At 54.8% G+C, this 12,867-nt stretch overlaps 4 protein-coding genes across 4 annotated transcripts; 2 read left to right on the plus strand and 2 right to left on the minus strand.

Annotated features, from left to right (window-relative positions):
• Positions 1 to 466: 466 nt before the first annotated feature.
• LOC34622662 (nucleoside diphosphate kinase 7) lies at positions 467 to 2,204 on the plus strand. The gene is made up of 3 exons (XM_022735810.1): positions 467 to 1,468; positions 1,608 to 1,692; positions 1,969 to 2,204. Exons 1-3 carry the CDS (start codon positions 467 to 469, stop codon positions 2,202 to 2,204), a joined length of 1,323 nt encoding a protein of 440 aa, XP_022591316.1.
• Positions 2,205 to 2,473: 269 nt separating this feature from the next.
• Positions 2,474 to 3,448, minus strand: LOC34622663. Its single transcript, XM_022735811.1, has one exon. It carries the CDS (start codon positions 3,446 to 3,448, stop codon positions 2,474 to 2,476), a length of 975 nt encoding a protein of 324 aa, XP_022591317.1.
• A 3,054-nt stretch (positions 3,449 to 6,502) lies between these two features.
• LOC34622665 (E3 ubiquitin-protein ligase HERC2) lies at positions 6,503 to 10,330 on the minus strand. The gene is made up of 9 exons (XM_026335315.1): positions 10,283 to 10,330; positions 9,861 to 9,903; positions 9,286 to 9,689; positions 8,673 to 8,979; positions 8,391 to 8,438; positions 7,923 to 8,134; positions 7,594 to 7,669; positions 7,008 to 7,144; positions 6,503 to 6,844 (listed from the first exon to the last, which is right to left on the minus strand). Exons 1-9 carry the CDS (start codon positions 10,328 to 10,330, stop codon positions 6,503 to 6,505), a joined length of 1,617 nt encoding a protein of 538 aa, XP_026191100.1.
• A 1,383-nt stretch (positions 10,331 to 11,713) lies between these two features.
• On the plus strand, positions 11,714 to 12,235 carry LOC34622666 (H/ACA ribonucleoprotein complex subunit NHP2). The gene has a single exon (XM_022735814.1). The coding sequence runs from the start codon at positions 11,714 to 11,716 to the stop codon at positions 12,233 to 12,235; it is 522 nt and encodes a 173-aa protein (XP_022591320.1).
• The last annotated feature ends 632 nt before the right edge of the window (positions 12,236 to 12,867 follow it).

Here is a 12,867-nt window from a genome sequence, read left to right on the forward strand (position 1 = left end):
TATGTCCCTGGGTTTGCCGTTTCGCCTATGATTAAACCATGCACCTTCAGCCATGTATCATTGCGTGAATCGATATTGAACACGCGTTCAACGCCTGGTATTGCTAGCCCTTTCCTGTATGACCCTTTTCCTGTATCTGGTTCTAAAACTACAAAACATAGAGATTTGTGGCAGTAATTCTACAAAAGTTTTCCCAAATGTAGCCACGGGCCAGATGCACTAACTGTTATGTGGTCTGCAACTCCTGGGGGCCATCTGCATCCCTGGCAGAAACAGCAGTCATCCCGTACTCACCACAAAAATATCGTTAAGAACCATTAGTATCTACCATTTTTGATTCAGAAGTTGCTCTCAGACCCTTCATTTGCGTTGCCAGTACTCCACCGACGATACGAATGGTTACAGTAGAGGGTGTGAAAAACTAGAGAAAGGTTCGAAAAACAGCTTCAATGTACTTCAAAGTGTCATGGAGACCCCAGAGATGCTCGCATTTCACGTATCCTGGGATGCGTCTGGCACTGGAGACATCAAGGAGCTCATAATGATTTACTACACGAGCGACAGCACCCTCGAGTTGCGAAAACCCCAGAGCAGCACCCTGCACTTGAAACGCGTGAAAGTCCCCCGTAGCCTGACTAAATCCTTTTTTGTTGGTGCCCAGCTTGTAGTTTTCTCCCGTCATTTACGCATTGTGGACATCGCAAATAAGCAGACCCAGGCCTACCTCCAGCATTCAATGGAACCGGTAATCTGTATATGGCGGGCCTCCGATCCCCAAAAGTACTCAGATGAGCTACAGATACTATTGGACTCTGGCTTGATCCTGACGAATTGCAAGCTGCTCTCCCTAGAGGGGACCCTAGGCGACTATATACGAAGCTGCTCTCCGGGATTTAGCATGACTGGCGAAATCTCCGTAATGTCTGCTTCGGCCGTCGCTTGTTTTGTTCTACGAGGAGAACAAGCATCAAAAGTGTACGAACAGGTGTTTAAAAGAGGTGCTCACACGTCAGACCATGTACTGGTTTGCTTGGAACATCTTGTGGTCATCCCAGCTTTGCTCACAATGGCTGTGAATCCGTTTTGCATTGGGGGAACGCATTTGCATTCAAAAAGTTACAGGATCACTTCTCTTTTTGTCACACTCTTTTCTGGCTTCAGAGTCGCTTCCAAGAGTGCAGAACTTCCCGAAGTCCTGCACTCCCAGGGTAACGAGGCGCCGAGCACTGTGGAGCAACTTGCTCTCGCGCTTACAAGCAAAGCAGCAGACACGACATTCAACGTGGTGGCTCCAGAAGTAACCTGTTGCGTCATAAAGCCACACGCGCTACAGCACACAGGGCTTGTCCTTCGAGAGATCCTGACAAGCGGACTCTCTATTGGGGCAATGCAAAGTTTCCGTCTGACGAACTTGGCTGCCATGGAGTTCCTAGAGGTGTACAAGACAGTCCTGAAGGAGTACCCCCAGGTACAAAAAGCCCCTTCTTCACCATGTTCTCCGCTTCATTCAAAAGCTTCCCTGCTCGTTCAGGTGGACCAATAAGTCTAGCGCCGTCCTCACGTATCCCGGTCCGCCCCCCTGAACCTCTATGTGTACTGGGCTGCAGATGGTGGAGGAGCTGACAAATGGCACAGTTGTGGCGCTCCAGTTGGAAGGCCCTGACGCTGTTTCCCGCCTTAGGCGCCTCGCAGGTAAGGCATGACAAACGCTGCTCGCTATACACGTGTACGTGAGTCAGACGAAAACGATCAGGCTGCCATATCAGTGGCGCGTGCAAACGTTCATGTGTCTATATCATGGTATAATTTCTAGATCCTAGTGACTAGCTTAGTCCGAGGTAGTCGCCAGTCACGATTCAGACTTCTGCACCCCCGAAATACAATCTGCATCTGTCGATACACAGGAAAATAACGTTAAAGAACCCTGGACCTTTACGTGTACGCGTATCTGTAGTCGCGTGTGTCCAGGGCCGTATGACCCAGAGGTGGGTCGCTGTTTGCACCCCGCGACGCTGCGAGCTAGATTGGGAGCCGATGTGGCACGCAATGCGCTACATTGCACGGACCTTCAAGAGGACGGCCCTTTGGAGTGTAGTTATTTTTTTCAGCTGGTAGCCGGCGCGGCCTCAACAGAGTGCATCAAGGGGAACCCCGAGCCCCGGCTTAAGACGCCACAACACTTAGGCCAGAGCGACACAATATAATCTAGACAAAGCCAGCGGTGGCACGCGAGAAGTAAACAGGGTATTTGCAGACGCGTAACGTCTACAAACACGTGCATATAAAATCTTTCTGGTGGGAGTAGAGTCTTAGCAGAGCGCTGCCCCGCCAATTTCTGTTGACTCAACAGGAACTCCCAAAAATGCGCGGCCGGTTCCCCAGCTCGTGCATCTTGGGAACTCCCCTAGGCGGCCTCTTACCGTGCAGTGCCCCTTCCCACTAGCAGCAGCCTGAGAAAAAGGTGAAGGCTGTGTCAGACCATGAAGCTTTTCCCACATCCGCAGGAGTGCTTTTGGTTTGGATTGTTGAAGACAAATCCCGTCTGTACCTCCTCGTCCACAAAATCCACCTGAGTCCCGACCAGTAGCATCACGGCGTCAGCTGCCACGCGGATTTCGACCTCCCCCACTTTTACCACTTCATCCACCCTCCAGTCTTTGCCTCGCCTCGTTGGAGCCTCTTCAAGGGGCTCAGAGCTTGATTTTGCCTCGCCACGAGACACTGTCTTGGGATCGGAGTCCCCCCCTAACGCCCCTTCCGCGTAAAGGGCCACGTCGTAAGCCATGCCGCTGCAGCCTTGCCTCTTCAGGCTGATGCGTATACCCGACGCCCTCGGCTGTGGCTCAGCCCCCCGAGCCTCCGCCTGCTCGAGACACCTGTTGTAACCCTCTACAAGCTCCTTGATGTGGGCAACTGCAGCCTCTGTGGCGGAGAGAAGAGGCGGCAACTCCCGAGACCGCCGAGTTGCACGCGCATTCTTGTCCGCTGCAATAAGTGGCGAAGCTGCCTTCTTGTGTGGAAGCTCTTTCACATCTCGGTGATCCCCCGACGCTGAAGCGCCTTCGTCATGTCCACTTGAACGCGGGGGCCCCTGCAAGCCCCGCCGCCGAGACTGAGGTGGATATACCTCAGCAAACTCTAAAAATGCTGCGCTGCAGTCGCCGCTGTGGTTGGTAATGCTGGTGGTTGCTGACGGCCCACACAAGGCTCCTAGACTTTCCCCAGGACCGAGAGAGGTTTTGGAGGGGCCATCAAGGCTTGGCTTTCCCGCCATTTGCTGGAAGTGCGCTGCTCGCTGCATCGCTGCATCCCGTGGCCTCTCGAACGATGAATGAAAGACTGGTGCGAAGGCTCGAAGACGTGCCGGGGGGCCCTCGGGGGCCCTCGCCAAGGGCCTCCGGCAGACGCGGGCTTCCGCCAGGTGCCGGAGGGGGCGTCCGAGCAACATACTGAGCAGCTTGAAACGAGACCTTCTCCGCCTTTCGCTGCAGATCGCTGCGGCGTCACTGCGGCTTCTGGAAACTTACGAGCAGCGGAGGAGCTGCTGCAGCTGGTTTGCTGTTGATTGCTGAAAAAGCCCAGGGAGTACAACAAGCACCTCTCGCCCGGGAAGGAGGCAGTAGCAACTCTACACACCCTTAAAGACCACAGCAAAAGGCAAGCAGGAGACTAGGGGATGGCATTCTGGAGAGAGCGTAGCATAAGCCGGCCTTGGACAGACCGATGATAAAATGTGAGGGCCCCGCCAGTGGCGCCGGCAAACCCTCGGCGACCCCGTCGGGGGCCCTTGAGAGCCAAATACCGAGCGCATTAGGGCCCCTCCCTGTCTTGCAAGATGTGGGTACAAGTTGGCGGCATCTGAGGCCACAAAACTGCGCTCTGGATGGGCCTGGCGTGGCGTGCTGCGATAAACGGGAAGGCAGAGCAGGGAGCGAGGCTTTACGTTCTCCTGCGAGCCGAAACTCCTCTGTTCGTCGAAGGCAAACATATGAAAAACTCGAGTATCAAATGTTGGAGCAGAAGAGGCAGAGGAGCAGCGCACCTTTCGGGGGAGGCGGCGGCCAGTCCCAGGAAGCCCCCGGGCATTGCGGACGGTGCCCGTTGACTACGTTGCCTGTTCTACTAATACAATCTGTTTTGTTGGCAAAAAAGTACAGAAAACTGTGTGCACTAGGAGCTAACCAGTCTTCTTCTTGCATGGGGGCTTTCCGCACTCTAACCTGCCTTGTTCGCCCAGAAATGGACCAGCAAGAAGCTGGATAATCGATGATATGGAGCCCGTGCATTGAGATCCCTCTATGTCTTCCTTCCACTTTCCTACATTGTATTGGCTACATATGTAGGTATTCGTGTGCCTGGGATTGGTATTTTTCTCGATGGCTCTTGCTGTATCATGATCCACCTGTGTATTTTGTGCAATTGAACAAACTCAGAAACACTTTTGCTAACTCCGGTCCCCTTGCAGTCTGTGTTGATTTTCCAAGTAGAACCTTATACATAAATAACTCAGTAATGCTCTAGACCTGCGCAGAGGGTCCCTTCGCCCAATCTGGAATGCAGTCGCTGTTTCACCGCTTGTAGTAAGGCACCTATGGTCTACGTTATGAGCCACCTCATATACCCCAAACGCAATTCAAAACTTCTTCGAGAGCTATGAGGTGTCCAAAATTAATAATCTGATCCTTTTCCTGATTGTGTCCCCAACATTTTGGGACATGAAGGGATTGGGACCTCTAAGGTGCACGTTGCTGCATCCTTTACGCACTCCAATAACGCACAGCTAGATGCAAATAGCATCAAGCGAACGCAGGCAACATTGCGTCTTCTTGTTTCAAGCTAACGCTACTGTGTGATAGGAAGCATACGAACCGAACAACCACCTAGCCAATTGTTTAGTAGTTCGTAAAGATTGCAGTGTGTATCAATGATAGTGTAGTGCGAAGTTACACCTCAACACTTTCTAGTACGGCAAGAAAGCCTTCCGTCAAACCGGTTTTATATGCACAGAATAGAGAATCGCAACGCCACAGTGTCCAAGTCACTGTGGAGCAAGGGCGGTGCTCTCTGCGTTTCCACCTGAATAACCGGACCTTCGGATTGAGTCGACACAGCCAGAAGCAGCTCCAGAGAGGCCCAGCGGAAAAAGGCACAGAGCTGCGTCTACGACATTCGCGCCCGCTTTATTCTTTCAAAAAAGGTGGCTACGTTGTCGGGAAAGTTTCAAACGTGCAGCTTCCAGACGTGTTTCTGTACACTGATTTGGCTTGTGGGCTCGGGCACGTCTGCTTAGTGTAACTCGCGCCTTTCCTTCACTCCAGGTTTCCGGATGCCAGGGGAAACCTCAAAAGATTTAGTCAACTTCTGAGGGCGTCCAACCACACATTTCATAGGAACAGCTCACAGGAACCTCTACGCGTCCTTCCCCAGTGACAGGCCCATCGTGCAACAGCTGGGCGTTCACACTCACCTCCCCCGTTCACATGGACACAGGAAAACAGTATAGATAGACTCCATGACGGACACCAGACGAGAATGCGCTGCTCTTACGGCCACACCCTAATTGACATTTGCATCCTAAATAGTCTCTTCATCATGTGCTTGCCGGGTGGTCACACTGGCTTCATTCGGTTCGGGAACCAGCGTTACACACCCTGATCTAAGCATGTGTCTAATAAAAGCTGCATTTTGAAGGCCCTCGACGGCCCTTCTCAGGATCTTGTGCCCTTGAACGCATTTTCTACCCACTAATCTTGGATAGAGGGCCAGTGTCTATGAGACAGCAGTAGCATACGGGCTCTCCTGCTCGAGTAGCTTTTGCTGCAACTCCGAAGCTTTCCAATGCCTCATGCAGTCTCCCATGACACTCACTCCTATTGTCTCGGCAGGACGACAGGAAACAGTCTTCTGTTGCGACAACCGATTACAGCTAGCTGCCACAACGTGGAAAGAGGAACCGAGGCCGCACAGACCCTCTAGAATGCTGCGTTCCAACTATCGTTCTAGCTCGTAAAGCAGCGTCCTTAGAGAGAATTTACTAGACTGCTAAATGCTTTCAACAGACTCTCCCTTCTGGGGTGTCCTGCCTGCCGTTTGCCGCACAATCTTCATACCTTCAAACATTTGAGGCACGCCCATCGGGGGGCTTGGCTGCCGAAAGGCAGCAACACAACTGGTGATGAGCCCCCTATCGCTATACCTGGCTGTGTTGTAAGACAAGGCTTAAAAATAGCACCTGGGCACGCCTGATGCACAATCGCCGTATACTACTTCAAGTGCACGTGCCCTAACAGCGGAACCGACCGCAGCAAAAATGCTCCAGAAATATTCAAGGGGGTCCGTCTTAGTGGAGCTCTAACGCTAGGGATCCCCAAATCTCAGATTTTAGAGACAAAATACTGTCACGACGGCGCAGCACTCCCCCCAAACGCCTCCTTTCTCTGTGCAGATGGGGAAGGCGACGGCGAGAGCGCCGATCAAGTATGTGCCGCCAAGCCCTTGGGCTCTAAGGCCCTTCGTGGCCACTACTTTGCTGTAGTACCTTCGCCCCCACGCCATTGGCAGAAGGGGCTTCGCACCCACTCGCAGATGCCTTCCGTGAATCATCCTGCCTTGAGCTGTCAAGCCCGCTGATGTCGAGGCGCAAATGCAAGTCTTCAGCTGTCAAAATGTGCGGCGAGGAGTTCCAGCTTTTAGAGGCGCTGCTTTCGCTCGTAGTTGCGCTGCTGTACGCCAGACATTCAGAGGCTTCCTCCGCATCCCCGTCTCCCGTGACAACCACTGTAAAGTCACTGCCCAGAGCCAACTGCGTGACTTTTTGGTGCAGCATGGAGTATATCATTCGAGGCTGAGGAGGAACGCCCCCACGCACAACGACACCACCCACACACGACACTGAGTGTCTCTCAAGACCTTCCTATCCGGCGCAAGGGGAAGCGAGCCACGCGATGGAGCAAAAAGCGAACATAGAGGGAGAGGGAAAAACGATTGGCAGATCGTGGTGAGCTCACTCTGCAGCACGCGCTCTTCAACCCGGAACGCAGCGCAACGCCCGCCTGAGTCTCCCCCGAAATGACAGCCTCCGCCGCAGCGGTAAAGATTAATTTGTGGCTTGATGAGTGGCCCCACAAATACAGCTGGTGGCTAGCTGCACATGTGCATGCACATCCCACACAGCACAGACGGCGGGAAGGCTGCACGACCCTTGCATGCCGTCGAACCGAGCATGGAAAGGATGCCTTCGCAGCAGAGAGTTAGCTGAACAGAAGGCGGAGTCACACCCAGTGCAGAAGGCACGCAAGCCCCCCAGCACCCAATACGATGGAACCTCCGGCGCAGCCGCGCCTCGCCACAGGCTTTCTAGGAGCAACAAACCATGCTCTAGTCGCCATCCATTAAGGAATACCAGCCCAGCACTGTCTCTGCACAGGGCAACTAGCAGCTGTATTCTTGGCTCAACCTTCGAGAGGCCCCCCCAAGGCCCCCAATGCAACACTCAGGGTGCACTTCACTAACATTCCCAAGGAAAAAAAAACGGAAGCCTGATTCAGCTCTTTGACTAAAACAAAACCCCGTGCCCGCTAAGATGAGACATACGGGTAATACAACCGGAATGTCGGTGACCGCAGGCAACTTTTGCGACGCGCGATCGGAGTTCTCCAACTTTGACGAGCTGCAAAGAGACACTCGATCCGCAGCAAGATCTCGTGAAGAAAAGCTCGCTCAAGAGCCAGATGACACGGCGTCGTGTGGCCGTCACGGCGAGACGCATGGACCCCGCCCGCGGCTCCCCGTCTGGCAAACCACCTTCGTCCATGCACGTTCCTCCCTCTCTCCACTCTTCCTCCTGCCTCTCCCTCCCTCAGAAGTGACTTGCCATCGCGGCTTAGAACCCCGCAGCTTAATGACCCCTCAAGACTCCTCACCTTGGGGGTGTTCAGCTTAGTCTGATGCCCTGGCACGCCGCACTGCCCTGCGAGGTTGTCGCCAAAAGCCCATAAACGGAGATCCTGCGCAATGAGCAGCGCGTGGCGAGCACCCGCCGAGATCGACACGATGGGGGGAAGCGGCTGATTATTCGCATCTTTCAGGCTCAGTACCTCAAAGAGGGTACTCCCTACACGGGATGTGTGCCCAGCTGCATGGTCGCAAGCACACCCATACACCCCCCCGTCTCAATGCACAACATCCTCGGCACGCTTACACTGGAGCAGCCCGCCTAACGTTGACCACCTCAACACACTGAGCACTGCCCCCCCTATCTGCGGCGTCAAACAGTGCCCCCGTGTCTCTGGGGGCTAAAAAAAGACTCCAACAAAGGGAGGGAGCGTATGCGCAGAGCCAAGAAGGCGAACACTTTTCCGAGTGAACTTCTCGACACCTATCTGCCTTACCGAGTTCGCCGTAGGTGCCATCCCCCCAAGCCAGCACTTCTCCCCTTTCTGCGCACAAAAGAGTTATCATCAAAACAGTTAGGCCTGCAGGCAGATGAGGGAGTACAGGACGCGCAGCGGCAGCAACACCACGTGTAAAGGGGTACGTGGAGTCTGCTACATGTCAAACACACTTCCGAAGCAAGTCATAGTTCTGTGGAGGGAGGGGCAAGCAGCGCAGGAGGCACGAAGGAAAGAGGCAAAGCAATCTCCACGCGGCGAAAGGAAGGGTGGCAAACTAACCCGTGAGGGCCAGTGCGAAGGCTTTGCCGAGTGCTAGCTGCATGACTTTGTGATGCTGGTCAAAGACAAACGTAAGGCGAGGCACCTGGAAGTACCTTGCATGTATCGCATGCCCCCACACGAGGAGGTGGCCCCCTGCCATGAGTGCCATTGACTGCGCATATCTAGCAGCTAAGCGACGGCAGACAGGAGAGGAGGTGCCTCGCGTCGGAAGTGCGCTGCTTAGACGCAGAAGTCGAGGGGAGAAGGCGCAAGTGCCGCTGCCATCGCCAACACAGTCGGCCGCTCCCCAGGCGTAGACAGCCCCCTAAGAGCCAAACAACATCAGACACCACAAGCTCGCAGCAAGCCTCTACAGCGGCGCAGCAGCAAACCGGGAATCCACGAAAGTCGCGCAACTGGCCGCTGCCAGTGCTGCAGAAGAGACAGACTAAAAAAGACACCGCGAACAAGCCAACGCCTCTCCGCCGTCCGCGACAGCCAGACCAAGCGTGCAGCGCCTTGAAGAAAGCAAGCTTCTCAAGACGTGAACGGGAAGAAAAGAGGAGAAAAACTCGAGAACGCCAATTAGGGGTGAGAGCGACAGGCGCACGCACGAAGCTAAAAGACTTACATCATCGCTAAGCGCTAAAGAATGAAAATCCCCCGCGGCAATCTGCACAACACTCCCCTCAATCCCTGGAATGCGCTGCGGTGTATGCGCCATCAGCTGGACCTGTCCCCTTCCCAGCTGACCATAAGCCCCCTCTCCATAGGCGAACAGCTTTCCGCCATCCGAAAGAAACAGCGCATGTGTCTCCCCCACTGCCACCTCGACCACTCGCACGTCTTGGAGCGAACGGAGCACCACAGGCTGACAGAGAGATTTACTGCTGCTGCTACTACTACTGCCAGGACGACCCCCTCCCCCTTGAGCGCCTCCCTCCCCATCAGGAGGCTCTCCAGAAGAGTCTTCCAGCAGACGGCGCCCCCATATGTAAATTACTGTCCGAGTGTCGCTGTAGGAAGGGTCGATCACTACGGGAAGACAGCAACCACACAGCAGTAGGCACCACACCCTTCACCCGCTCTATCATGACGTTGCAGTTCTCCCCTTAGCCCTCCTTTCCCCTCCCTAGCCTCCTTTCTCCCGTCTATCCTCAAGCCCCTCTCCACCCCCCTTAAGGCACAGAAAATAACACGCCTCACAGGCATCTGTGGACACCAACGGCACGCAGTCATCCCCTAAAGGCTGCACATAAATCACAGCGCCACACACATACACACACACACGTACACACACAACACAATACGGATCATCAGACACCCTACAATCGACCGCAAAGAGGCTCCCTAACATTCGCCCTAAGGTCTTCCCTTAAAAATTTGTGGCGCAACTGTCCTTCACCACCCCCAAAACGCCCCCTCGATCTGTCTGTCTGACTGTCTGTCTGTCTGTTTCTCTCTGTCTGTCTGTTTTTCTCTGTCTGTCTGTTTTTCTCTCTCTGTCTCTCTCTGTTCTCCCTCAAGCCTCAGCGTCTGTCTTGTACCGTGGCCTCCCCTTCCCCCCCCGCCCCCTCACGACATCGATATTGTTGCTGCTGGTGAAAAGTCGCTGCTGCTTGGCCTACTCCCTGATCTTCGGAGGAGCGTCGCGCGCAAGGAATGAGGCGCTTCATTGGCAAAGGCGGCAGCCTCAGCCTACACCAAACCGCCTCTTACAAATCCATCGAGGCCTTTCTTCACTCTAAGGAACTGTCTTCCGAATCCTCAACTCCCCAGCCGTCAGATAAAACAGCTCGCGCTCCTTTCCTTCCCCGAGGCTGCCGTATTATTATTATCAAACCTCGACTGCTGCAGATCCTCCTGCCCTGTGGATTCATGCCTCTAGAGCCCTCGCCTCGGGGACTGTGCGCCGCATGCGCGACGGCCTTCGGTAGGAGAAGTGTGAGTGTTTTCTTGGCAGTCTCGGCGGGAGGGAGCGGCATATACAACTGAAAGGCACTCAGGGGGGGCACGGGAAGTCGTGAGCTGCAATGGATGGCTTCAGGGGAAGAATACGCTGGAAGCGGTAATGAATGCAGCCGTTGGCGCCGCCTCCAGATAGCCAGCAGTAGTGCATGCCCCCACTGTCGCTGCTCCCGTGCACAGAGGGCCCCTCGCAAGTGGAGGCGCAGCTGCCGACAACCGAAGGGGGCTGCGCATCGAGTTGCCTACGAGCCTTGTGCCGCTTTTTAGTACGGGCGCTCAAGAAAAGGAATTCTGGAACCTCCACGAAGCACCCTGTCTCTCCTCAGGCGTGAACCCTAATAGCTGCGGAGGGAGAGCGCGGCATACACACAGTAGGCGCAGACGCAAGGGGGCAGCATGGGCATAAGCGCGTCCGCTTCTCTCGGCGACCTCCTGGGCATGCAAACCGCCTTAAATGCGCAAATTGCACTTCTTTTTTTCTATATATAGATGCGTTTGAATTAGGCGCAGGCTATAAGCAGGCTGCACGGAGGTCTCCCTACGTCGAGGTAGATCTCTCTCTCTCTCTATGCGCAGCATGCCTGCCCGGTAAGGGCTGCTGCCCTTAAGCCCCTCTTCGGGGTGCGGCAACGGCTGCAGCCTGAGAGCTGGTCTGCTGCGATCAGCATCCTTCTTTCCTGCGTTGAAATCTGGAATAACTGCCTCTGCAGATGAACTAGAAGCACTCAAGAAGGGGCCAGTCAGTTACCCGCTGCGCTGCCGTGTTGGCTTCCCCTGCTCGTGTGGGGCTGCCCGCGCGTTCCTCCCTCGCTTTTTGCAACATTGCAGCTGCTGCAACACTTAAAAGCTGCGTAAAGGACTTCCATTCCTCGAGAAAAACTCCCCCAGCGTGCCTGTAGGACGCCATACAGCGAGAGCGGGGCACACGAGCGTCGCCGCAGCCACGGCGCAACCCCGTAGAAGGGGCCTCATTCGCATCGGAGTCTTGGGGAGTGCTTCTCCCTGCTGCATGCTGCTTGAGAATTAAAGGCCTCCACACGGAGAAGGCAACTTTCCCCGTCAGCAGATCAGCCCAGCCTGCGTCGAGGAAAATGTCGGAGGCTCAGCCCGCCGCCCCTGTGCCCTTTGTTTCACCAGTAGCAGAACCTTTGCTGGACGGGAAGGCGCTTCGTCGTTCCCTGAAGTTGATACAAGCAGTGTCTGTGGTGGAGAGGGGATGCCGCTCCAAAAGCAAGGAGGGATCTCGTCCTCGCAAGGCCGTTCGCCTCCTTCGCCGAGGCGTCCACGAAGTGACCAAGAGCCTTAAAAAGGGGGAGACTGGCATCGTCTTCTTTGCTTCCGACGTGTATCCTATCGAGATCCTCGCCCACATTCCCATTCTTTGCGAGGAGAAGGGCGTGCCGTATGCATATATTTGCCCCAAGAAGGCTCTAGGCCACGCCTTCCGCTCAAAGAGGCCAGCCAGCGTCATTATGTTGGCTCCGCCACCCTCCACAAGCAAGAAGGGGCTGGTGAACGAAGAGGGAGAGTCTAGGGATGAGGAAATCGAGGATCTTCAAGGAGCGTTCGAGAAGGTCGAGAGGACCATCCGGAAGAACCACCCTTATCTCTAAAGGGGGGGAGGAGGGCGAGAACAACCTCGAGAAGCAAAGATATCTCCTGTATCAAGCCTTTGGGCTAAAGCACAGGAGGGGTTTCCCAGTGTAGGAGGTCTTTCTTAGAAAAGAGACCTGGTGGATGGGTGGACCATGGTGTTTAATACGGCACTCCTCTAGCAAAAGTTAAAGGGAGCCGCTTTGGCTGGAAAGTATGTATTGTTATCAGTTAGGATCCTCTCGCCTGACGGAGCCTGAGGCGGAGGCTTCGCATGCATCGGGCCTGCATGCGGACGGAAGGGCCTCTGGAGGGTTTGTCAAGAAACCGAAATATCGGGCGGGCGAACTCGCGCCTTTGGGGCTTGTGCTTGAGTGTGCAGCACGCCGCCTGACCCCAAGTTGAGCAGAGAGCAGTAGCGATACACATCAGCTAGTGTCAGAATAGACGTACTGTGAAGTATAGAGGGGCTGGGTGTGCGGAAGCGTGTAGCACTCTCGCCAGTTGTCGTGCGGGCAAGAGGAACTGCGGGGGAGAAAAGCTTGAAGCCTGGCAGTGCAGAAGAGTGAGGCGAGGATGGAATAGGAGGGGTAGCCAGCGGGTTGTACCGGTAGTGGTCGTCGCCATAGTGTAATACCCTGCTATACATAGT

This window comes from Cyclospora cayetanensis, unplaced genomic scaffold (assembly GCF_002999335.1).
Source record: "Cyclospora cayetanensis isolate NF1_C8 unplaced genomic scaffold, CcayRef3 CcayRef3_contig_65, whole genome shotgun sequence".
Lineage (NCBI taxonomy): Eukaryota > Apicomplexa > Conoidasida > Eucoccidiorida > Eimeriidae > Cyclospora > Cyclospora cayetanensis.